This window comes from Dicentrarchus labrax, unplaced genomic scaffold, assembly GCF_905237075.1.
Source record: "Dicentrarchus labrax unplaced genomic scaffold, dlabrax2021, whole genome shotgun sequence".
Taxonomy (NCBI): domain Eukaryota; kingdom Metazoa; phylum Chordata; class Actinopteri; family Moronidae; genus Dicentrarchus; species Dicentrarchus labrax.
In genome coordinates, this window is record NW_026136704.1 from 23605572 (window position 1) to 23633118 (window position 27547).

Sequence of the window (27547 nt, forward strand, 5' to 3'; positions counted from 1 at the left end):
GGCAAAATATATCACCTTTTCTCTCTAGGCTATTCACTTGCAAATAAAGACTGATTTCCCCTTTTGCTTAGGCTGTTATGAACTGAGAGCACCTCCTGGCTCCCTTTCTGCCTTTCCATGTCTTATTTAGGAGTGAGAGAAGTGGGAAAAGACTGGACTTCTGTGACCCAAACTAAGTCATCACAGCTTTGTCTGAGGCCAATGTAGCCCTCGAAAGAAGAAATGAGCTTATAATCATGGCACTGTCCATGCTGGAGGGAACTGTGTACCAATTTACAAGATACAGATGCCTCTTCTCAACACAAACTCCTGAAAGCAAGCTTACAGTATGTCTGATTTTAGAAAATGAGTGCATGTCTCATCTTACCATAATAAAGCAATATGCTGTCGGCTAGGATTTAGGTCTCAACTTCTTTTATGTAGTGTAAAGGGATGCTCTGTGTGTGTGTGTGTGTGTGTGTGTGTGTTCTCTCATGCAACCATGCACATCATGGTGCATTCATTATTGAAACACTATAGAATGCATCACCATGCACACAGCAGGGAAAATTTGGGTCCCTATGCCCCAGGCTTTCTTTTTATACAGTCACCATAGTGTGTCACCATCTCAAACATTATTCCTCTCTGTAGGCTTGTATTCATTGCCTGGAAACTTAGAGATACCTATTTTCCACACAAAGTTATTACATGCATTAATGTTATTCTGGGAAAAAAAAAAAATCAATCATTAACGTGGTGAAGTGACACTCATTCAGCAAAAAAGCTGTTATTTTTAATCTCTAATTAGATCACACTAAGAAGGCAGTATCTCCAGGGAAGCAATGGCAGCTAGCAGTTTTTGATGCATTCAGTGTGCAGGATCCACTTTGAAATGATGTCAGTGATTCCCACAGATAGGCTATACTTGGGCAGTGTACAGATGTATTATAACAGCCACTTAGTATAACCCATTTGCAGTATTTTATATGTAATCTTGCATAGATGACTCTTACACTTTGCATACAAACTGTACACTCTTTATTCAAAGGGTTTCAATTCATGTATCTATTCATGAAAAGATAATATGTAATAATCACCTTTCATCTTTTAATAAATGTATTAGTCTACAGCTACATGAATCAGTTAAGTGTCACATTATTCTCAAGTTGATCATATTTTATATGATATTATATTTTTATAGGTACATGTCTTCTTATTAGGATTCACAGGACTAGAAGGAAAAGAAAGCTTTAGAAAGTGATATCAGTGGGGATGGGAATTAACCTCATTTCATCCTCATTCATGCAGAGTAATCTAAAATTATGTAATAGAAATGTCCAAAGATAGAAAGAAACCTACATGGCAACATGGCACCTCTTTTTATTTTTTGGGCAAAACTGTGTAGCTTCCACAGTATATTAAATATAAAATATTATTATAAATATAATCAGACCAATTGAGTTTTTTTTATTTTTATTATTCCTATAGCTTTCTAAACTACGGTTTTCAAGAATCATACCAGTATGATAATTAAAACACAGTGCAATCTGAGATCTTGACCTTTTTTGGCCTGGACAGCTCATTATGTCTGGTGGTGATGGATCCCAGCGAATAAAGAATGAGTGACGGTGAGGGCATTGGACCATCCCATCCCAACATTTCCCCCCGCTGTACATGGAGAAATATTGCTTTTTTTTAATGCACCAGTAACAGATGGCATTTTGACAATAATATTTTTTGCATGTCTTTTTTTTCCCCCTAGTTTGACTGCCAGTTGCCTTCAAACTGAGGTCTATGTAACTGCTAACTGGAATGTATTTAATCATGTATTACCACTAATACACATGGAGTCACGACAACCTTTTTTCCTTTTTTTTTTTTTTCGACAGAGAACAGCTTCACCAGAAGGGTGTAACACACAGAGAGACTCACACTATCTACCACAGACCGCATCTCTTTTCACACACCCCAACCAATCAGATGTAACCACTGAAGCTTGGATGTGCAAGGAGTTTTGAGAGGCTGTAAAGGATAATTTGAAGGTGTTTTCATTAGGGGGGCACTGGATTGCTAACATTAACAGGCAAAATCATTGAGAGTGAAAGGAGCACTTAGCAAAATTCCTGAAGCCAACCGACACACCCACTGGACAGGAAGTGTAGCTGGAAGAATCGAGGGGATTAGAGTCCATCTCTGAGTCAGAGGTCACTGGAGTACTACTGTTAACTCCTCAGTGGTAGAGTGCTGGCGGTGGACCAGATTTGTTCTGAAATGCTGAAGGCTGTTTGGATAGTGTTTGGCTTGGTAACAGTGCGCTTGGACCGGTATGCCACCATGTCCCTGTGTGTTTCTGGGGTGTTTTCTGACTGCTGTGTAATTGCACTGTTTAGTCCCCCTTGAAACCCTACACCAAGGTGCTGGGAATTAACACCAGCCTATTGTTGAACCTCACATTCACCTTTGTGTGGAACAGTTGACCAGCTTTTAACCCAGTGACAGATTACTGAGGTGTTTTGAGAGGCTTATGACAGTATCTCCTGTGTTATGTAGGTTGTAGGAGGCTACTGTTCCAAGCCATTCATTCCCTGTAACCTAGAGCTCAGTTTGCATTCTTGGCATTAACTCAAGCACAGTCAGTGTTGGCATTAGACTCTGACAAGGTTTGACTCGCCACCTTTACTGTGTATGATATTTATGGACAGGGTATCAAGGCACAGTGTTTGGGGGCATTGGCATGATGCAGTTTTGGCTTCACTGAACTAGGTGATGAAACAGTTGCTGGTTTAATGATAAACCACAGTAAACTTCCAGAAGGTTAGTATAATCATTTGAAATTGTAATTATTATTAAAACCATATTTAATTACCACGCTTTGAAAAACTCACATTAAATACCAACCAAAGTCAGCAACAGTCTCCCAGACGCAGGCCCAGCATGCAACGTGGGTTTGTTTTGACATGGTGGAAGGCAGTGCCAGGGGTGTGGTCGTATTTTGTTTTTATAATCTTGTCAATAATAATAATAAACTAAAGCTTTCAGTGTTACCTACTACTATAAAAACACTACACTATTCACCCTTTGCACACGATAACACGTTACGTAGTATTGTCACCCAACCAACGTATTTGTTCATTTGAAATCCAGCATTCGTCCAATTGCTTGTAAAAGTGTTCGACCAGAAAACGCTAAAGAATTCTTCTGTATTTATGTCAGTTGTTGAGCTCCGCAAATACATATACAAACGCAAGTACTATCACTGTCTTCTTCATTTTTATGTAAATTGTGCGTCGGGTCACTGCATAAGCTGAAGTGCCACACAGGAGACTGTGTGAGTGTGTGAGTGAGTTAATGTGAATGCATTACATTCACACATAAGGTATTAGCTTGTTATTTCGACTGGGTGAAAATAATTCATTGTGTGTACACTTTTTAAACATTGTCAGCACATTTTAACAATACCGCGATAACATTGATAACTGATATTATTGGTCAATATAATCGTGATGTAAAATGTTCATATTGTTTCATCTCTACACTGAGCATCTTACTGGTCAGGTCTCACCTTTGGTCACTTTGGGTATTGAACGAAAGATGAAGATTCTCTGCAGGGTGGCTGTCTCACTCTGCAGTGTGTCCCACAGTCCACTAGTTAATCATTCGTTGATGGGGTTGTTCTCACAGATAGATCAAAAAAATAAAAAATGCTAAAATGGGTCCCCAAATGTACTTGGGCGGCTGTTAATATACATGGGCGGCCCGCACAGGTAAAGCCTACAGTATGTATGGGAAACACTGCTCTGTGTGATGTGACTTGAAAGGTCTTCGCTTCTACAGAGTCTGCCATGTTGAACTGCCCTGTTTCTAAAGCAACCCAGAAGACACAAACCAATATTGGCTCTAGATAGGGTCATTCGTCTTGTTTTGCAACACCGAGGGGTTCACCTACATGCTTGGAAGGGGAGGGTGAGGCGAGGGGCATTCTTCTGGTTGCAACTTGGCTAGTGTAACCTCAGAATTCATAAAAATATCCGTATGGCCTAACTTAAAGATACTAACAGATCTCAGTTTGATTCCCAGCAGTTTTATCTCCGACTCATTTGTGCATTCCAGCAAAGACACTTGGCGTGTTCGTTGTCACTGCACTAGCAACTGCTACTGCCTGCTGGTTGATGGAGGTGCCTGTCCCGTAGAGATGGAACTGGGATGGATATCCTAACCTCCCACGCATTACACCCTACTTTTGAAGCACATCAGTGTCCATGTCTGTCAGCAGCAGCTCTCCACAGGCAAAGAGTTGGGTTAGCATTAAAGACTATAGGCATAAGAAGGTGGCCTTTCCAAAATTGGAAGAAAACAGAGAACATCCATATGAATGTATTCTAAAAAAATACTTAACATTACATAAGAAAGTCCCTCAGAGAAGTCATATATTTAATCTTTATACCACAAAACTGGTGAAATTGTATTTCAGTTCCATATGTGCAAACCTACCTACCTTATTTGGCTGACTGAACAGATGACTCTCATACATTATTAAGGGTTTGTCCGTTTGTCCGGTTTGTATGTGTTTATTATTTAGACAGCTACTGAAATCTTGAAATTATGTGGCGCTCACAAATAGTCTAGTCCTAATTAGGGCTGCACAATTAATAGAAATGTTATTGAAATCACAATATGGCCAAGTGCAATTGCAGAAGGTGCAATGTTTTGATAAATGTACAGTGTATCACAAAACAGCATTATAATGAAGTACTGAAGTGCTGCAGAGATGCCCTGGCCTACAGATTTTATTCTACACATGTAAGAAAACATGTTTGTTTGGTACAGACCCAAATAAATGTAAAATCTGATGATTTTAATAGTTTTTACACTAATCATGAATCATATGGCAATCGTAATATCTGTCAAAATGATCCCAATATAATTTGTTTACGATATGCAGCTCTAGTGCTGATTATTGTTGTGATGCAACTTGACTGTTGATCTTTATATTATGACAATTCAACATATCTGTAGTATTATCTAATTCACATCAGTGTAATGTTATAATAAGGTAGCATAGTTACACCAGAAAAGGGTTAATCTAATTAAATTCCTGATTATGACTAATTACAGAATTGCTAAACATCATGAACCCAATCTGCATGAACTGAACTGCTTAATACAGGTAAAAGCTATTACCCGTGAAAGCTACTTTTTCACCTCTGAGATAATTGATATGACAAATTCCATACTTAATTGAATAGCCAGGTCTTTCATCTAAGATTGAATAAATTAAACTTACAGACAACAAATTCTTTAAATGAGTTCTTAGTATTGGTATTGATGTTGGTATTGCTACTAATACTGCCTCTAAATACTGACTACCGACATTTTAGTGTGCAGTGGAGAATGAGAAGTTGAAGGACAAGAGAAGACATGCGAGGTTAATACATAATGGTTGTTGCTCAGTGCACTATTTTGTCAACCCAAGACTTTAATTGGCTTTTTTGAAAAGACCTGACTGAAAATGCAATATCCATTCAAAACTTAAAAGCATATAATTTAGCACAATCTTTTTGAATCAAACTTTTTTGTGTGTGCTGTATGTTTGCCATCTTGTCTGTCTTGGGCTTGTCTACCACGTCTCTCACTCTCCTCCCTGAAGGATCTCCTCTCAGTATGATTCACTGACTTCCACTGACTGAAAGCAGTCTTGCTCGCGTTGCCAGAAGAAGCCGGATGTGTCATGAACCCCATTGTGCATCTTTTCCATGGATGTCATAGAGTGCAAAGGCAGATGACAGGCCCTCTGAAGCAAATGAAACCATCTCGTATAACCAGTCAATGACTAGGCCAGTGTAGAGACAGAGTATCTATGCAGCCTTAAATTGTCTGAAAGTGGTGGCACAACATGCGGAAGAAACTACCAATACGAATTACTGCTATCATGCCATTACCTTCATTGTTACCTTTGTTGTACTGTAGCTGCAATTTGAAGCAGTTCAGGTAGATTCAGGTTCATGGTTGCAGTCAATTTACTTTCAATGTGGTAAGCTTATATTCATAATTTACTCTCATGGTAGGCTTACGCCAAATTTCTTGCAGCTTATTTTTGGTATCTAGTCTTTTTCAAGCTAAAGACATTTTGAAGCACATGGAGGTATTTGTATTGTAATACCTACATTCTTTTTTTAATGTAACGTCATTATAAATACATTGTGTTTTGATCTAAAAAGAGAAGTGACTGTACTGCCTGTACTCTGATAGCAAACAGTAATCATCCACTGTATTCTCAATGGCATACTGGTGACTTGCATACCGACTCCCACTGGATATTGCTTCACAACAACCACCATTAGTGGGGAGAGGGGATATGCCTGTGAAGGGCTGCTCTCTGCCTATGACAGCACATGGCTGCTCTCTCTGCCTGAGTGGCTACAGTAGCACACAGTTGAAACACATTTTGACTGAACAGGGTCAGTGTGCTGTTTCAGTAGTGGATGTAAGCCACCATGCTGGAGCATTAAGGATATTTGACTTTGCTGTTGTGGCGTTTGTCTGTCTTGCTGCGCCATATTGGAAAATGTGTTCCCACAGTGTTTCTGGTATATTGATATAATGGGAAGGCTGAGTCAGATATACAGTAAAAGCATCCACACGTGGATTTTTGGGTGGGAATGACTTTCAGTGTAATTGCAGTACTTTAACTATCTAGGATTGTTTATTTGATTCCTATCTACCAGACTCTTGGCATATATATTTATATTTAAATATATTTTACATTTATTTGTTTGCATTGTTATCTGGATGCCTGTACATTCATGGGAATGACTGTTTACTTGGTACCTCCTTCTGAGTTTTTAATTAGGTGGAAAGCAAGTAATGCAATATGGCTGCACAGTATGAAAAAAACATTGTATTACAATTATTTTGACTAGGGACTATGTCATGATACCAGAAATCTAGTAGTCGATAACAATTTGACACCACAAAATTTTCTGTCTGTTCTGTCTGTTTTTTTTTCTTTTCCGATTCCCATTTAATATTGAGTACCTGCTGATACCGAGTCTTGATCCAGTACCTGCTTATAATTACAAGTAAATAGTTCTGCATTGCATTAAGACAGAAAATAAAATCATGATGTCACATTTTTGGGGTCTGCACCAAACAAATATGTCTTCTTAGATCTGGAGAACAAGATTTGTAGGCAGCACTACAGTACTTCATTATGATGCTATTTGTCTTTATCGAAAAACTGCAGCTTCTGTGATTTGCATATTGCACGTGGCCATATTGCAATTTCTGTGTGCAGCTGTGTAATGCATGGTTGGGCATATTAAAAAAATATATTCCTATTCATTTTGTGTTGCTGAGACCACTGGCTGTTTTGAAATAAATATTGTAAATGTAACCTATATGCAGGAAGAACAAGTCTAACACCTACAGGTATTATACTCTGAGGGAGTGCCCACGTTAGATCTGAGATTACTGTTTCGGTATTGATTTATATTCCCAAAAGAGGACATAAGACTCCTCATTTGACATAACAGATTATATATAATGGTTGTACAAAATGAGCATTTTTATTTCAGTTGGACTGCAGTATCCGAAGTATCTGTCCAAATCACGACATTGTGATGTGTTGTGCAAAATATGCAACCCTGTTTTCAAGCTAATTTTCTCATAGAACTTAATTAGAAAATTAGCTTGGAGGAATGCACTGTTGAAATTCTTTTGCAACAAGAGACATCATAGAGCTGCTGTATTGCCTTAGGTTCTAGATATTTATTCACTTATAGGTTGACATGTTTTCCCACAATGCTAGTATGCTGTGGGCTGAGGCAGTTGTGGTTAGTTTGCTTGTGTCTCAAAGAGATCTTGTTCAAATAACCAGCAGAGAGTCTCTACTCTAAACCAGAGTATAGAGGTGAAATACATGCAGATCTTTTCAAGTGAATCTGTTAACAGGCACCTTTTGATAGTCTGTGACTGCGTGCCTCTGTTGCCGTCAGTAAATCAGTACCTGCAGAGTACCATTCACATAGAGTGGTAAGCATGAAAAGTACTGGCTACAAGAGTTTTATGGAAGTGGAATGTGATGGGTTGATTGAATATGGGTACTTTTGAAACAATAGTTATACTGCTTGCAACTGTGTTAATGGATTAATGCAAAAAAAATGTTAATGCCTGGGGTATTCTATAATGTAAGTGTTTCAGAGGTTTTCATGTAGGCTGATTCCTAATTCCCTGTGACTTTTTAGGTCTTGGTTGTTGGTAGAAGTTCCTGTGTCCCTCAGAGATGTCATTTATTTAAGTGGGAACTGAAAGTGTAACTGAGAAAAGTTCTGGATTGGAAAAAAAGTAAGCTGTCATGTTCCTAGCAAAGAAGATATAGTAAGATATAATATAGTATAGACAAACTAGAACTGAGTAGCCAGACATTAAGTCTGTTTAATAATGTTTTTAATGTCCCTATTAAATTTAGTCTACTGTGGTATCCTTATGTTGCTTTTGGTATCAACTCTTTATACATTTTATACTTACACATACTTTATACTTGACGACACGTGTACATGAATGAAAGCTTCCACTCAATTCATCCCCCCACTGAGTTCATTCTCCCAGTTTAAAAATTATGACTTGAATTTCTCAAAAAATGATTTAAATCGACCTTCTCAGATGACTTGAATTTCTGGCTTCTGAATTCTCCAGGTTTTTTTTTTTTTCTTTGCTCCTGACAAATTTATTCCAGTAGTGGAGCTCAGAGGATTTGTAACAGAACATTAAACGAACTGCAGCTCAAACGTGCAGTGTATACTGCCTTGGCTCTACCTCAAAGTGAATTTAATGAATTTCAAGGCAGGTGAATCTGTAGTAAGATGGCTTGACTGGTTGTTATTATCTGAAGGTCAAACAAATGAGGTCCATCAATAACCACCACAATACTGTAATTCCTGAAAACCAGAAAAGGGAAATATGATCCTTAAATTCACGTATGTCCACAGGTAATGAAATTAGTCCAGGCTACTTAGTTTAAACTGGTACGTCGCATTACATGTATAATGAACAGCCATAAAATCAGAAAAAAGGCATCAACCCGTTCTAATTCATCACAACCCTGTTTCAAAGTGCCTAGATTAATGGTGATAGTCTTCGCTCTTTGTAGATGTCCCTGGAGATTCTTAGCCCTGAGGAATAGAGTAGCCAACTCTCTGGAGGCTAGCCCTGTCCCAGTGTCTATTTTTATAGTCCACTCTCTGATTGGCCAAATAGGTGTGTGTGTGTGTGTGTGTGTGTGTGTGTGTGTGTGTGGAAGCTAATGTTGTGTCATAAGGTGCCTCTGTGCCATCTGTCGCCCTCAGTGGAGCCGTTGTGAAGACAGACCACGCCTAGTCAGTATGTCTTAGAGAATGCAAAACACAACCTTGGGCTTTCCTTGCTCTTTTATACTGACAGCTATATCAAGAACATGAGGGGAATACAGACCCCAGCTTTGCAATTAGTGCTTTTAATGAAACCCCAAAACAAAGTCTTTTTTTGCTAGTGAAAAGGTCTGCTTTGTACATGTATATGGTATGGTATAAACAACTGAATTTGAGTGCACTTGATCATCAAATCAGTGGATTTACAGAGATAAGAACACCTGATTATAAACATGCTATCAGTAAACATGAACAGATTTGCTTAGCAGGTGTAGTAACAGGTTGTTCATGACTCATTGCTCGTCTAGTCAGAGTATGAATTTGTTGTCTCACCAAAAGTGCTAAATGATTGAATCACAACATTTGTGTTACAGACGTGGCTGCCTGAGAGATAACACAAAACAACATACTTATTGAGGTTGACGACCTTGTCTTACCCTAAATGCCCTTCTGCCTAAACCTTATCCTCCTCAAGCCCCCACGCAGAGTACATGCTTTCAACGCTTAGCAACACTTAGCACAAGCAACCCACCTGCCTGGGTGTCCTTTGGGTGTTGGGTTTCTTTATTCCCCATAGGTACGTCCGACTGTGTTTCTCTGTTTGCTATCCTACTGACAGACTCACACCTGTCCACGGTGTTTCTCTGTCTTTTTGTTAATGCATGTTGGGAAAGGCTTAGTATCTAACTGTGTTGCCCTTTTGTATTAGGGAAACATTTAGCCACAGTGTGGTATTCTGTTAACAAGAAAAGTGGTCACTTTTTAAAGGCATCTCATACTCACAAATGTCTTCAACAAGTGTCAATCTCATTAGGTCAACTTTATTATTCATATTTTCCACAGGTCACGACTGAACCAGCACAAGTTTGTCTAAAAAGCTTCACTGATGATATTCATCCTCATCCAGTTTGTCAGCAGCATCTGCAATTAGTCAATAGCAACTAGAAAAATTGTTGAAGAGCATGGCGCTGTTGCTTAAGAATGCAAATGGCCTGCTGTTATGGCTTAGCACAATTAGATGTGTCATGGATTAATGAGGGACATCAGGGATGGCCTTGAAAAACACGAACAGCAATACCATGCATGCCCTTGTCAGAGCTTCTAGAAAAGCATTTCCCGACCGTCAAAGAAATCTGACTTTCTTTATTGAACGTTTTTAGTGTAGCGTTTTTAGTCCAATAGGAGAATTTAGAGCATGACCCTGAGCACAAATATTAAGGCAATAGGCTGCTGAAGTCATATATTTAGTATAAAAAATAGAATTATATATCTAACAATTGTTTTAAGATCTCAAAGCTATCAGTTTTATTTCAAGCTACTCATGCAATCAACTAAATACTCTTAAGTGTTGTGTGTAAATGTAGTTAGCACTGTTGCCTCACAGTAAACAGTGTAGAGCTTTCATGTTCTGCCTGTGTTTGCTTGGATTTCCTGTGGGTGCTTGGGTTTCCAACCCCGAAGACATGCATATTAGTTATAAGGATACTCCTGATACTGCCCCAGACCAAGGTGCTGGCCTCCGAACTGCAGGCACTGCATTGTGGCTAAACAGTTAGGATGGGTGACACTTGGAGGACAAATTTGCCCATGGGGACTTATTAGTATTAGTATAACTAATTTTAAAATAGGATAAAACAAATGAGCCTCTTAGTGAAGCATAGATGAGTCTTGTATTACGATCAAAGGGTTTTACTCTGATATGGCTGGCAAGAGGCTGATTTTCCAGCAGGGAAATGCACTGCACGTACAGATGAGAAAGACGAATTGAACTGAAGGCATTTGATGATGGCAGTTGTCTGGTTAGTTAGATAGCAAGAGACCCCATGCATATAGATTCTCTAAGAGGAGGAAACTTTCTGTAGCAGAAACACTGCACATTCCTCAATCTGTGAAGTCAAATTAGTAAGTTATCTTTCGCAGGAAGCTGGCCACTTGTACATAATTAACATTGAGTTATTATTTTGGTTGCCGTTTGTTGTTTTTGAAGTTACAATTGATTAGAATAGTAACGTCGATACACAGCTAGAGTTGTTGTGTGTCTCATTAACTAACTAACTTTAAATCAACATCTACAAATCAAGAAAACTTTTAAATGTTTACTGCGCTATCAGAAAAGCCTGTGTATAATTTTTGTCTTTAATTATTGAGCAAATTGATATCAATACTAATGAGTTCCAAACTGGTTAAACAGCAAGCTGTTTCTATTGTTTTGTGACCAGTCTGCTTTCTGACTCTGAGCTGTAATATTGATCTACTTGTTTTCAGTGCTGTTTCATGCTTCTGTATTAAGTCAGGACTGTTGTAAAAAATTCAGGAAAGAGATGAACAGATGGAGGCTTTGATTTTAAACTTGGTCACTCAGTTCTACAATATATCTTTTCATTGTCTTGTCTTTCTGTTTTCATCATACTAGCTGTGTGTATGTATCAAACCCATGTAGGTAAACCATGCATACATATGGGAACATTTTAACTAGAAGTTCCTTGTACACAAAGTGTATGGTTCGGTATGTACCTTGGTTTTGAGTTCACGGTTCAGTATGTTTTAGGTAGAGCAAGGAAAACAAAAATCACATTCATTAATTTGATATTTTCATATCGTCCAATTGTGGCTACTCGAGATTGACAAAATAAGATCCGGACTTCAAGGTTGAACGGAGTAGGACAGATAGAGTCAGAGTCAACTAATGGTGCATTCCATGTACTTGAAACCAGGGGTTGACTGTGTTCTAGTACAAGTCAGAAATCCAAGCTCGAGCCAAGTTAGCCATTATTAGCAATGTTTTGACAGTGATTGTTTGGGCCAAAGGGTTTACCGAACCAAGGAAGTTGCATACCGAGCCGCGAGGAAGTATACACAAACCTTTCTACTGTTATTGTAGAGCCAGCATAAGAGTCAGTTAATCAGAAGCCTGTTTATTGTACAGCCAGTGTTTTGCTTTGATTTGATTGGCTCATGGTTAGAGAAAGTGTACAGTGGTCAACTGGGATATAATCTGTGGACAGGAAAAGACCAGCTGAGGCATCATCATCTTGGCCAGTGTGGTGGGTGACCCTTGTTTATTTACTGGCAAAGACTAAATTTACTGGCATTTGATTCTTGGCAGGTGTTAATTTCAGACTCTGTTAGTATGGGAGGCGGGACATCAGTATGTGATTGACTGCTGGTGGATGATGTCCAAATGCTCAGCTGCAGCCAACTGCTTCCATGCCAGCAAGCGAAGGAAAAAGAGATGGCCATGGCGAACATTGTTTAACATTTCTTTCGTTTGTGGAACTGGCGACTGGTTTCTTTACCTGCTACCAGCGTCTTCGCACAATTATCTTTGTCAGCTCCGTAACCTTGATGGAGACACGCTCATGCCCCTTTTTTATTTTCATTAGTGCTTTAATCCAATTGCGGTGCGGTCTGCCCTAATCTCTAATGAGTCTGCATCGTCTTCCTCATTCATAGACGACTCCAGAAGTGGCTGCACACACGCTGTCATCCTACACAACATAATGAGTACTCAAGTGCTGCTCTGCCTCTCTGCCCTGCCCCTGGCTCTGTCTGGCTGTATCTAAAATGGTGCATTCCCTCTTATTGATCCTCTTCCTGGTGGAGTCACAGGCAGGCTTATCCGGCTCGTCCCAGCTTGTCGGCCTTCTGAATGGACACACAGAGAGGGCTGTGTGCATGTGCCAGGCCTTCGGGGTTCTGTGTAGTCCCAGGCAGCTTGTGGCTGAGTGGTCATTGTGGCTCCCTCCCTCCTGCCCTCCTGCCCTCCCTGTCCCCCTTTTTGCCTCTTTGTCGTTACAGTAATTATTAGAGATGCATGAAATTGTGCCCAGTTCTGCACAGCATTAGCTTATTATATTCTGCTAAACCTTAATGGCTTTCTTGCTAGTAGCAAGAAGGCAGTTGCTTTGTGGGCTTTTTCAGGGGAGTGTGTCGTGACTAGCACTAACAGGGAAGCCACTGGAGAACCACTGTTATGATTAATCTGGAAGAAAGAGTGTTATTTTGCGACAGTCTGTGGTGATGCATTGTGTTTGCAGAGATCCTACCATTTCAGTCATTGTTCATGCCACACAGACTCCCTATTCTTGTATGTAGTTGCCACACTGGATTCTAGCCGAAAATAAAAATCGTTGCACAGTACCCAGAATTCAGCCTTCAAGAATCTTTCCATTTCACTGATTATGCATGTCTTTTTTAGACATAGTGACAGACTGCTCTCTTTCAGTCCTTGCACAGGTTGTACAGCTCTACTGGAGCCCTGAGCTGGATCGAAATCAAACTGGGATTTCTGGCACAATTACTATTTCACAGCATCACATATCTGTTTGTCGTTGGTGACGTTGTCCTGGATTGTTGTGGTTTCGGTTTGTATTCACAGAATTGTCTGAATTATTTAATAAACCACAATTAATCTCTTTCTTGTGATTTTCCTGGAGGTTTCTTTTCCCTATATTTTAAGTGTCTCAGCCAGCACAATGTCTGCATTTTCAGCCTTCTAAATACTGACTCATTACAGGAGTACACAGTATGGCATGATGGGCCACAGACGCTCAGCTCCCCGCCTCCCTGGGCTTTTGTTGTGTGGTGCACAGCTGAGGCAGATGCTGAGGGGCACTCACACTAAATTGCCTGAATGAGGGCGAATTCTGTTGGCCACTGAAGTGGAGTGCACCGTAGCTCATTGAGTCACAGATTATCTTCAGCAAAGAGAGCAAGAGGAATGGAGTTCAGAGAGGCATATACCCATTAGGGAGAGTTCATTTTAAGTCATATTTTGGCTTCAGTTTGAGTCATGATGTTACTTAAAAGATGTTATGGCGCCAGTGTTTCCCATATGCAGAATGTTTTGAGACTTGTAGGTATATGGATATATATATATATACCACAGCCCAAACTTTTATGTGTGTTTTTGTTAAATTTTTCTTTTTAGTCTATAAAAGATGTAGTTGAAAATTCTTGCGCAGTTGCATTGACTGGGAAATAATCTCAATCTTTAGACTCATGTGAAGCACAATGAACTAGGGCTGAAATGATTCCTTGAGTAACTTGATTACTAAAAATCATCGATGCAAATGCTTTGCATTAATGCTTCGTTTAATCCGTATAACTTCATACAGCGCAGTGTTTTGCAAGGATGATTATTACTGTCGCACAGTGTGCTTTGGATAAGAGAGAAAATGGTAAGGGACAGGCCAGAGAAAACAGTAGAAAGTGTCCAAAGTTTTGAATCATTTTAAGCTAAAACAAAATGAAAATACAGTGTAGTGTGTCTACTGTAAAACTGAACTAGCCTACCACAATAGCGAAACAAACCTAGTTAGTTAGCAGCTGCAGAAAAAAATCATGAGAAAATGCGATCAATCATCTCATCGCGTGTGGTTCCGTATTTAACCTGACTCATAGCTGCTAAGTAGCTAACTTAACTGTTGACAGTCTGCACCAACTCTGCTGTGACAGTACAAGAAGGTGCTGTATTAACGTTACATAAACAGGGGCTTTATATTTCTTTTCTGTGGCAACAAACAAAACACAAAGCCTTTCAGTATCTATTATACTGCAACCTGAACTTATCTACACTCTTTATTGCAGACTAAAGTAACATAACTACACCTTACACAACAAGCATTACTAATGCAGAGGCACTTAATTCCTGCAGACATTGGGAATCTAAAATGCTACTCTCCACCCTCCTTAAAGGGGGAGGCTCAGCTGGTAACACACAGGTACAGTTAGGCTGTGGATGTGCTAACCAGAGGTGGAGGAAGGATCAGATCCTCTAGTTAAGCAACAGTACTAATACCCTACTTTATAATATACCAGTACAAGTACAGTGGGGTTACAACAGAGGCCTTTCCCCTGCTGCTGAAAAAAATCCCAGAGAAACACTGAAACCATTACATTAGTTTTTCATTTTAAGAGACCTGTCTCATTTTCTCTTTTGTACATTTACGATTGTTCTTTAATAAGTTTACGTATTTATTATCCGATTACTCAGTTAATCTATGGAAAAATCGCTAGAATACTCGTTTATTAAAATAATCGATGGCTTCATCCCCACATTGAACAACATTAAATTCTCAGGATGTGAAGAAGTTCTCAAGATCAGGTGACCACTGTACAGAAAATAACAAACTACAGAGCTTCTCTTAAACTGTTGATAATCTACAAACAGCATCTTGATTTTTAATTAAAGTGTAATATCTATACATCCTTTGGACAATTGTACAACGCACAAACTGGCACAGTTATTGTGGTTGGACCCGTTCTCTGTACTTCATGGGACAATCATTTTATTGGTTAATCAATCAGTTTTTCTGTAAAATGACTGAAAATAGTCGAACAAATCCCTCCACAATTTCCTGATAGCAAATCTTGTTTTTCTTTTTTTCCGACCAGCAGTCAAAAGCCCAAACATTCAGTTTGCTATCATGTAAGACAAAGAAAAGGAGCAATCAGTCACCACAATAGTTGCAGATTAATTTTCTGTCAATCAACTAATTGATTAATCAGCTCTAGTCTGCATGCCATTGTTTGTAAGGTCGCACCTGTCCTTGTTGACAATATCAAGAAAGTCTACTCAGAGGGAAGCCAGCACACAGAAGTGCTCGGGTTTAATGCATCAAAGTCAAGGTTTGTAGTGACTAATTCAAAAACACCCATTTCTCAAGAAGACCTCTTTTTTTCTTTCTTTTTTTTATTTGTTAAATCCCTTCTTATAGTGATGCACAACACGGTACACTACATGGGACTAAATAATAATAATAATAATAATAAAATATGACATGTTTTATGATACTTCAGTATCACAGCCGAACACCTTTCAAACAGCCACTCTTCAACAACAGATAGGAGTCTGAATCATCTCCACTGTGGCAGCTCAGCTTCTGCTGCCTCGGCCTCTTATTCTAATGTGCGCTGCCCTATTATGTAACCCATAAATATGACCATTACGTCAGTATTTCAAGTGATATTTTACGCCCTCGTTTTTTAACATGTAACATTCTGAAGCTTCGAAAAACAAATCCTGTTATCTGCTGACTGTGATTGCAGAATATGTTAATTCAGATATAATGAATGATTTATAACTCATAAAAGGGATTAAGGTACATATGAATTATTATTAAGAGCCCCTAAGTGCTATATATGCCACAGAAAGAAGATTTGGGATTAAGATTTAGGTTTTACAAGGGTAATTTGGACTGAAATAAATAGAAATAGGTATAATTAAGGACCAGGCACTTTCTCTGAACTAGTCTCTTTTGAGTTGGCGCATTGCCATTTCTTTTAAACCTAATGCACAGAGATTTACTGTGAGCTTCGGGCCATCTGTTGTGCAGTCTTATCATGTTTGAAAAGCAATGCACAAATGAAATGCCCCAAGTGTTTAAAGCCTGGCAAATATTGATGCCTCAGCTTGGGGCTATAATAACGGAAGCACCAGCTGAGCGTCAAATGAATTGTTAAAATGTGCTCTTTAAACATCACATGGTTTCACATAATAATATTGCACACAGGGTTGAATTTGTAGCATCTATGTATATACAGTGTGTATGGATAACTGGTGCAGACATTGGAGCATCATACCACCAATGGCCCAGCCACTGAAGGCAATCATGGTGATCAGTTGAAGTTGTGCACTGTGTTTTGACAACCTCTTCAATGTAAATAGTCGCTCCTCGGAGGCTGTACTGCTGCAACCAATCAGACAGCCATATGAGAGAGAGACGGAGAGAGAGAGAGAGAGGGAGAGGGAGCAGTGATGTCAAAATATGGGGAGAGGGGAGCTGGGAAACACGTTTCCATGGCAACTGGTAGAAGTGAGTATAACTGTGGTTGAGAGGCATGAGCAGCAAGCAAATACTCACTTAGTCCTTAAAAGTAGTGAGTCCTGAATACGACCACTTTGGCTATGCATTGTCCATTTAAGAGTGCGATCTCAGTGCTGTGTTTGTTCTAAATAAAATGCTTCCTTTTTCATTTTTTAGTAATGTGTACAGAGCAGTGTACAGTTTTACTGTTGGAGAGTCAAAATGTGTAAGGGTTTTGTGAACCAGAACACCTGAACTACCTATGTACCTATGTTTTAGTTATTATTAAACTATTGTAATGTAGTTTTTATTGTCAGTTTTGTTTTAATTTCAGTATTTTATAGACAAAGTTGGTGTAAGCTTGCCCCAGCAACAAATATGTTTGTCTGTTTCAGAGTTTTGTTTTTGTAACAATAAATCAATGCAATAAATTGGTTTAAGTGGGTGAGTTATTGGCAGTCTTTCTGAGCTGGAGCGTGTGGGACAAATAACATTGTGATATATTGTGAGTCAGTCTCTTGCAACACATTATAAACACACTGGCGTCATTACTGATGCAGAGGCACTTCATTCCTGCAGACATTGGAAGTCTAAAATGATTTGCTTTCCGGCAGTTCAGATGCAGCCTTAAAGGCTGTTTGACATTGAAGTAGTGGCACATGGGTTGTGTGTGTGTGTGTGTGTGTGTGTGTGTGTGTGTGTGTGTGTGTGTGTGTGTGTGTGTGTGTGTGTGTGTGTGTGTGTGTGTGTGTGTGTGTGTGTGTGTGTGTGTGTGTGTGTGTGTGTGTGTGTGTGTGTGTGTGTCTTCATTAGTTTTGACACACCCTTTTTCATCTCAGCAGCCAGTAGAACTTGAGAAACTGAAAGCTCTTAAGCAGTAAATAAATACAGCATATGTCTGATTCCTGCTATGAAAATTGGTTGTTTGGTTACACAGAGATTTTATTTTTTATGTATCAGATATCGCAGAAACTGTGTTTTTCATGTCATTTTACCTTGGGCAAAATCTAAATCTACCGAATAAAATATAATAATATTGGTTTAGTAGTGTCACAAGCTACTCCTTCCTTAGTGGCTAGTGTACCTTTCATTTTGAAGGACTCAGATTGTTTTGTTTATTTTAGATTACAGATAGTTAAGCAAAGGTTTATAACTGTGACTGTCAATTCGGCAGGCTTAAGTGTGTGTGTGTGTGTGTGTGTGTGTGTGTGTGTGTGTGTGTGTGTGTGTGTGTGTGTGTGTGTGTGTGTGTGTGTGTGTGTGTGTGTGTGTGTGTGTGTGTGTGTGTGTGTGTGTGTGTGTGTGTGTGTGTTTTTTACGCTGGCAGAATAGATAATGAGCATAATCCCGCACGGCAAGTGAAGCGAGTCATGGCTTAGGTCGAGGCTTACTACAACATCCAATAGCACAGGCGGTAGCACCCGAGGTGTTGTTTTAAGATAACTACAGAGGCTGAAGGAAAGAGGCCATGCTCTGCATAAATTGTCATCTATATGGTGTCCTTGCTCCTCATATCTTATCAGTTACTTCCAAAATTAACTGGGGGGAATTCAGTGTATTCCCGTGGGGAACTTAAATTTGAGATACAACCCAAGCTAGAAAGGATGCGTTTAGTCTACATGAGTCTATTTAAGGATCTCCAACTGCAACCACTGATTACTGCAGCCCAAGGACATCAATGTACACCATTTCCATTCATGAAAAAAAAACCCTTCCAGCACCGTCACTATACAGAAAGACACAATCACACCCATACACGTGCAAGCACGTGTGTATACAGTGGTGTTAAGTAGTACAAATGCTTAATGGCTGTACTGAAGAAATTGTGTCCCTTAAATAGAAGCATGAAGACTACAGTAGCTTGAACTGGGAAGGATGCAGCTATTTCTGCCCCTAAACTAAAGCTACATTCAAATAAATGGCACAAAATTCATTTTGCTGCATCATGCTGTGACCTGCATTAAGAAGCAGCAGAGAACTAAATTCTGTAACTGATAATATGCTACCACTAATAATATAGTATGTTTACTCCATGTTGCTATAAATGTAATGAAATTGCTCTAAGACTACAAACATTAAGGTTTCGTTGATGACCTACAGAGACATGAATTATTGACACTGCAAGCTGTCTCCTATAGTCATGATCATGACATTCCCCACAGCTACAATAAATGTTGCATCACAAATTAACTGCTAATGTCAAAGCCACAGTTCCACTGTTGTATTCAAATTCACCTTGTGCTTTCATGTTAAGAGGAAGGGGAAATAGACCAACAACTAGATTTATTGCTGGTGTTTTCTTGGTATTTGTCTCGGTATTGTGGTAAAATTTAGGCAGACCATGATTCCCTGCTATGTCATCTGTCAAGTTGAACGCGTGGTGTGACTGTAAATAAGACTTAATTTGCCGCTCAGATTTGTGAACAAACCAGCATTCTTCATCCATTTGTTGGCAATGTCTCGAAGGCAGAGGTTATTCAATATCCAGTTATCGTCCTTGGTTTTTGTCAGTATGTTTTTCCTCTTCAGTCTTAAGAATGATATTATTGATGTGAAATGGATTTAAAAGCTACTCAGAGGTAGAGACAGACCTTGTCTCTAATGTCTTGAGACTGACCACAAACTGATGGAAGATTACACTTTACTCCTTTTGTCTGTTTTTCACAAATTCTTGAAAGAAGCCTTTGCTTTCACAAATAATTTTCCTGGTCTCATGTATTGTATATAGCTGATCAATAGAGCTGGATTTTGATGGCAAGGGGATTGTTTGTTTTTTTTAAACTTAGTTCAGTTTTTGCAAAAATGAAACTTTTGGATGAACAACTGAAGACTGAAGAGGCATTTTAATATGAAATGTCAAGTTTAACTGCGGGGAGATTGCATGTTTACCCAGAACTAGGTCACTCTTATCTAGTTGAATTGTTTTATTTCTCCGCAGTCTCTCAACCAATCTAATGTTGAGGGCCTTAACAACCATGAAACTTAGCACAGGTTTGGGCATGTTACCCTTGTTTGTATGCACGTTTTATAAGCCTAAGGTTTGGTTTGCCAATTAGTGGCACATAGCACCTTCTGATGCTCTCGGGGCCATCTTTCTTTCTACTCATTTTTAAGTCCTTGTTCCAGTTTTAATAAACAGTCATACTTTGAATCATCTTTCATGGAATACTGTTCCAACTTCAGGCCTTAGGTAAGTTTACAGTAAGCTTAAGAGCTTGTGCTTGATGATTAGTAGTTCATAGAAATAACAGTGCAATTAAATGGCAGGGTTTTTAATATGACAAGAAAGAACAGCATTTACTTTTGGGAGGGGGCAGTGGGTGTGGGAGTGGCTAGGTCTGGGAGAGCTGTCTGTATATGTGTGAGTGTATCCGTGTTGTTTCGTTTTATGTATTCTCTGTATATTTGTGTTAAGGACCCCCATCTCAAGGGGTTTTCCTCCCAATAAAATGTCAATAATAACAAGTCTTTGTAAATAAACTCTTTTTTTAATAAACGAAAATTAAAAATAAAAACAAAGGCCCATTGTCTAATTGATTGTTTTCACTACTCAACTCACAAACTTAATCTTTTCCCTTCAGTACTCTTTTCCACACACGCACCTACTCACCTACTCTGGTCTGTTTCCTCTCTCTTGCGCACACGCGCACACACACACACACACACACACACACACACACACACACACACACACACACACACACACTGGCCTTGTCCCTTGACCCTACCCCTGTATGTGTCTCTATTGACTTTCTTCAGCAGTATGTGTTATAAAGTCGCCCAAAAAAACACACAGCTCATGCTTGATGCTTGGGAGGTGGCTCGTTGTTAATGACGTATCCTATCAAAATGAGCAAAACCGGCGTGGTACCAAATGACATTGGCACCAGCTGATTCACTGCTGTTCACTCTTGCTTTACCTGGTCTGTGAAACATCCCCCTTATCTGTCTCTGTGTTTCTCTGCAGAGCATGTGCGATTGTCACTAGACTGTATAGGAGGTCCCCTGTCAGGTCGGGAAGAATTGAAATACCCGGTACCTACTGTAGGAAAACAATACCGTCACGTTTTCAGAACGTTTGCATCAACTTGGTTCCTAAGTATTGGTTCTTGTGACGTCCCTAGTCTGGACCAATATTATCATCCCTAGAAACACGCCACTAGCATGGCTAAAGATACCATCTTAAATTAGGGAATAAAGAAAATAGTGCATTTGAGATATGTGCTACAGGCAAAAATACATTTTAATGCCTAATGAATTAAGACTAAAAGTACTGTATAGATGATTCTCTATTTAATGTGTTCTTCTCTAATTTGCATGCTCCTTTAACTTCTATGATGTGGAGATCCCCATGCAGTCTCAGCCCTACTTGGGTTTAAAATGGATTGGTCACTAGGGATTCACATGCAGATTACATTTCTAGGACACACAGTTGCTTCTTGCTTCTTGTAATTTAGCCTTCCCCTTTATGCCATTTAACTGGGCTTGAGCCACAGTATCTTGTTAGCCTCTTAAATTTATGAAAAGTGAGCTGTTGGTTGGGAAGCAATTACCCTGTCTTGTTCATAACTATCTGCAAAGAGGAGCCACAGCGCTGCCTTCAATCTGAGAGAGCCAATTAGTGCTTGGGCTACAGAATAGTTTATTTTGGAGAACTCCCAGGCTGTGCAGGTGTGTTGTTGTTGCATTCTAATACAGAATAAGGAGAAAAACACTCAGAGAGAGACAGTGAAGAGGATGGGGATCATGTGATGGAAATTCCCTTTGGGACCATCACTCTGAATGTCAGCTTGCTTGGAGGATATGAGAACGGTTTTGCATTGTTGGTTTTAATATAGGAAAAGCAGTGTTGTGAAGTATACTGACAATCTGGCTTGCTGCTTTCTGACTTTGTGACATTAATTTAATGCACACAGCTCCAGTTAAATGAAAGGATTTGATGAACACTCATCACTTACCGTGAGTTTTTCTCATGTTAGCAGTTTATCAGCTATGAATTTATAGTACCTGTTCCTTCCTTATTTAGCCAATATTCTGCAAATAACGCTTGCAGTTTTATTAGGTACACCTAGCTAAAACTAAAGCTGTCTAATGCAACAGTCCTGCAATAAATCCTACTTTCATGAAGGTTATAATGTTCAGTTTTGTTGAAACAGTTTTTAGAGAGGGGTTGATTTAACTTTATGGTCATTTTGGAGGCTATGGTTTGAGGTGCTGTTTAATTTTATATTGTTATTCTGAGAGGTGTTTGTAATATTGATTTATTGCAGCACCGCTTTAGTAGACTACAGGTAGGTGTACCTAACAAACTGGCAACACTTTTTAATAAGGGTATAATATATACATTGTATTATTTAACATCAAAATGTACCTCAAACACAATGCCATGGTAAGCATTTACTTTGTGCTTGATTCTGCAACCTCTGTATTTTTCTGTCATATTAAAGAAGCTACAGTAAATCCTGATCTAGCCGCCAGTCGTTTGACTGCACCGTGTGTGGCTCTTCCAGCAATAATGTCAAAGGGAATAAGTGTCTGAGCAAAATTAGCTTTTGCTTTTACACTGCAAGACCACGTAAAATGCACATAGAAGCCATCTCAGTCAGTATGCTTATTACTACTATATGCTGACTCATCAGCTGCCCCACACCTCACCCTTCTCCGTAATTGCCACTGCACCTGCTTTCCCCTTTGGAGCTGATACTGGATCTATTCACGGACTATAGTCTAATGTAGCTTACTTCGTTCGAGCTTTATTTAACCCTTTCACTTTATTGGAGTTTAAAATGGGTTTATCGCATCAGTGTTGAACCAGTTGTAAAACTAATGTTGAATTATGTTGTAATTTTTGCATTTTGTGTTTCTTTTACCACTTTTTGTTCCATTTTTCATGTGTCTAGCATCGTTTTTAAAGACTTTTGTTCGTCTTCTTAGATAAATTCAGCTGGGTAGAGAATCATTGCTGATGTAAAGCACTTTCCGACACTGAATGCGATAATGGGCTTTACAAATAAACTTCACTTGACTTGAATAATCATCATCATCATCATCATGCTTCCTCTGCAAATGAGTTGCCTGTTTGTTTGACTAAATGAATACCAACCGTACTTATTTCCTCGGTCCAATTAAAACTAAATCCTTATCCATAAAATTTGCATAACATTGTTTCAGTTAGTAGTTCATATGAAAATAAAGTGAGTGGGGTTTTGATGCCTTGTTTTCATATTCTTTCACTTTGAACATCAAATCCTGCTGACAAGATTAAACAATTTGTCTCAAAAATAAAACCTTCAAATAACTGAGCAACTGTCACGCATGCAATCAATTATAGTGCATTGTGCTTTGTGTTGGTGTAAATTGACTAAAATTATAATAATGTGACAGCAGAGACAGTGCAAACTACAGTGCTTTTCATAGTCTACTGTACATTCAGTTCCTAGCTAACGCTGCTGCTCTGATAGGATGAGGGCTCATACTTTACACGCCTACTTAATATCAATCTCCGGAAGATGAAAAAAATAATTTGGGGTTTAATGAAGCCTTTTTTCAGTGTCTTCTCAGCCATGTACTGGAGTAGTGATATAACCAAAACAATAATAGAGACTGGATAGAAATATACAAAAGACTGGTGACATTCTTACACTTGAGCCTGTTCAGTATCAGTTATTATGATCTTGTATGTTATTCCAGGATGTTGGCTTAAGCGATTAAATCGATAATCATGAATCCATCAGTTTTTGAAGTATAAGCATAAAACCCCCCAAATTCAGTGGTTGCAGCAGTTGATTTCCTCTATTCCAGCTCTTTTATTAGTCTTAAATAACTGTATATCTTTGGGATTTGGACCATTAGTCGAAAAAAAGAAAATAAATCCCCAAGCAATTTAAATTTGTTCAATCAATTTGATCAATCTCAAGCTAGTCATTCCTAGCTCTTTGTGCTGAGTATTTGAGCCCAGTAATTGTTCATCTTTAGAAAACACATTTAGAAAGATTTATACAGTTTATCAGGAAATCCAAAAGGTGGAATTAGATTAAAGTTCTAATTAAACTGTGATTAAACTCTTAGTAAAAATAATGACAATGTGCAAGCAGTTACATGGGTTCATACACTTTATAGCTCTAGTCCAGTACAATTAATGAATTGTTGGACAGAGAGCGATCCGCCAATGTTCTTCAACCTTATATTATGATTCCAGTGTTAAATCATTACATTTTTTACAACTAAGGGAATGTCACTTTTAGGGATGTGACCAAAATAAATGGATCACTCCCCGTTCACTTCATTTGTTAGCATTACAGAACTCATACTGACTGTTCACTCCAGTCCATCTTCACTAGACATCATCGTGATCTTTCCCTGTGTCCCTTGACAACACTGTGTGCCCACTCTTTCTCTGGCCTCCAGTGTGTGTGTGTGTGTGTGTGTGTGTGTGTGCGCACTGATGGTGGTACATGCACATTCTCATGCATAATATAGAGCTGGATTTTGGACCCATTTAGTCACACTTCTTAGTCAACCACAGGAACCCTTGACTGCCCCCTTGGGAGATTCTGCAGGAAACAAGCGAAGCTTTGTTCTAATTAAGCACAGAAGTGTTTAAGGCCATTCTTCTGTCTGTCAAATAACAGAAATCTGCCTTTTTCATCCGGTCTTTGATTAAGTGCACTGAGCGACTCGCATTTATCTCGCTACACAGACAGCGGGATTTCTAATAACTTTTTAAAGCATCTTAAATATAATTTCTCTCAAGGTACACTGGCAGCACAGCATTGGTTCTTACCAACTGCTGAATGTTAACTGAATAATTGCAGTGTTTGCTCGATGCTATATCTCTTGAAAGGGCAGGAAGACTGCAGGCAAAAGAGGAATAGGGAATGTCCATGTTTTTGGTAATAGGGTCTGCTAGTTTCTGGATGTGTGTGTGCATTGGTTTCCACGGTTTTCTTGTAATGACTTCCTTTTCAGTCGCAGTTAGAAATATTGATGTGCTAAGGTGTGGGTGTTGCCACCTACCGGCAAAGAAAATAGTAGCCTCTGTAATTTTGGCCACTGCAGGAAATGACTCATAGTTTGAGTATTTAAATTTTTTTTTTTTACTTCAATACTTTCTTTTTATGACAGTGCAGTTTGGTTCTTATTCCTGGAGGACAAATGAATTAGAAGTTATTCAAATTACCTACAGGTGGCTACCTTTTTCCTTGCCTATACTATAATATAAAATAATGTTGAAACAGTGTTGATCATTTCTGTATTCTTAAGCAGTGCTTCATTCATTATGTTTTCAGATTTCTAAATTTTTCTGTTTTTTTTTCTGTTGTAGTTTCACTGGAAGTGCAGATCACACCGAGTCAGGGTGAGATTAGTCTTGGAGAATCCAAATTCTTCATGTGTGAAGGTAAGTTTATGTTTATCTTGACTGTGAACACCCCACACCCCTACTTTTCAAACCTGCATCCAACCTATCAATTTTCAGTTTTTATGTCCAGTTTTACATTCTTCTAAAGATATGGCCTAAAGTTATTGAAAAGATAAGAAGTTGAAAAGACAAAAAATGTCAAAAGAGACAAAGGTCTGTGTTTTGTGTGTATTTACAGCAATATGGCTGAGACGTCTTTGTTGCCTTTTTCTATCTAATTAATGATTGATCTTAGTTGCATGACATCCCCTTTAATGTCCTGTGTTTCCTGTTGCCCTCCACGTGTTCATGTCAAAGAATGACATACTGGCTGATGCTTTGTCATTATATCTAAGCAGCTAAAATGCACAAACCACAGTCCATGCAGGAGCATATTCAGTGTGTTGGCACTGGTGAACTTCACTGATGTCGACTGCATATATTTTAGATAACTGTTTTCTAACCTACTGCTCTGTGCTCTCAGTTGTAGGTGTTGCCAAGCAGATAGACTGGTTTGGACCAAGCGGGGACAGGATAGAACCAAACAGACCAGACATAACAGTAACCCGTAACGATGAGTCATCTTCCACCCTCACACTGTATAAAGCTGGGACTGAAAACGCAGGGACATACAAGTGTGTCGCTACCAATGGAGACCTACAAGGGGAGTCAACCGTCAAAGTGAAAATCTTCCGTAAGTATGTTCCTCAACCCGTACACTCTCCGAATTATTGAGTGGTATGAGCACCGAAGGAAAAAAAAAATCTTGTTTATTGAACTCACAGTATTTTATTGACTGCTCAAGGGCAACACATTACTCTTTTTCTTTTCAAGTGAGGATGGATTTTTCATCAGTTCAATAAACGGTCGGAAGACCATTAGAGGGCTGCTTAATGATCCTGTCTGTTGTGCAGTTTTTGTGAGTAATGGCTTTTATTTTCCATGAATGCCAAGCATCAGCAAATGTCCATCAGAGATGAAATCCTTTTCCAAACAGAACTTTTCTTGTTATTTCAGTCCCTATTTTAGGTCATCATTAGAAGTGTTCACCCATGTAGACATTGCCTATTAAAATCAATATACAGTCTCATTCGCAAAATAAGATTGCAGTCTCATTTTTGCGTTTGCGATTTATTAAAATGAGCATTCGTCTTGACTCAGTTAAATGTTAAGAAAATTGGAACGTTTTTATAGATGCGAAGCACCTCATGGAACTGGCTTGTCGTCAACTCACAAACTTCACACATTCATTCATTCAAACATACGTTTAGCAAGCTACTGCCATTGTTAGCAGTTAGACACATGCCCACTTCTGCCATCTATAGGAGAGGGACGTACGACGACAGCAGCAGTTTGCAGATTTAATGCAAAGTCACCTGCAGTCAAAGAAAATAACAGCTGCTGCAATTTCAGCACTTGGGGCCCCCTGCAGGCAATGTTACAGCTGGCATTTTATTTTATATTTTATATTTCATATGTTAAGTCCTGGTAATATTGTAGCTTTATAGCCGGGAAGTTGAATGTGAGTCAAGTCTGTAAGGTAACATTAGTCCGTCATTTCATGCCATTTATAGCTCCCAGCAAATTCCATTAACCAATTTGCTAGTTTTAGAAATGCTTCGGCTCTGGTGACAAAAAAAATAGTGAGTCAGGAGTTTGTTTAGAGAGTTAATAGGCTTGGGGTAACATAAAGCAGGTTGTGGGAAAGAAAGTCCTTTTCATGGATTTGTTTGTATGTATGAATGTGTGGTGATTGACAAAATTGCCAAGCACTCATAGAAGTTTGACCATTTTTTTAACAGAAAAATAAAAATTTTATTTTTAAAATATCCTGTTGTGTATGGAACAACATTTTTATTTTCTAAATTGCTTAACAAGTGTGAATAAAAATACATTCTTTCTCAACAGTCAAACTACTTGAAGGAGATGGAGTTTTGATGAGACTCATACTGTAACAC

General features: G+C 38.9%; 1 protein-coding gene across 18 annotated transcripts in view; it reads left to right on the forward strand.

Moving 5' to 3' along the window:
- ncam1b (neural cell adhesion molecule 1b) overlaps positions 1-27547 on the forward strand; it is a 70137-nt gene that overhangs the window by 5390 nt on the left and 37200 nt on the right. For all 18 annotated transcript variants that reach the window (XM_051397419.1, XM_051397431.1, XM_051397420.1 and 15 more), the window contains exons 2-3: positions 25515-25589; positions 26074-26283. In XM_051397419.1, coding sequence (XP_051253379.1) covers positions 25515-25589; positions 26074-26283 — 285 coding nt within the window. The remainder of the gene's footprint in view (positions 1-25514; positions 25590-26073; positions 26284-27547) is intronic.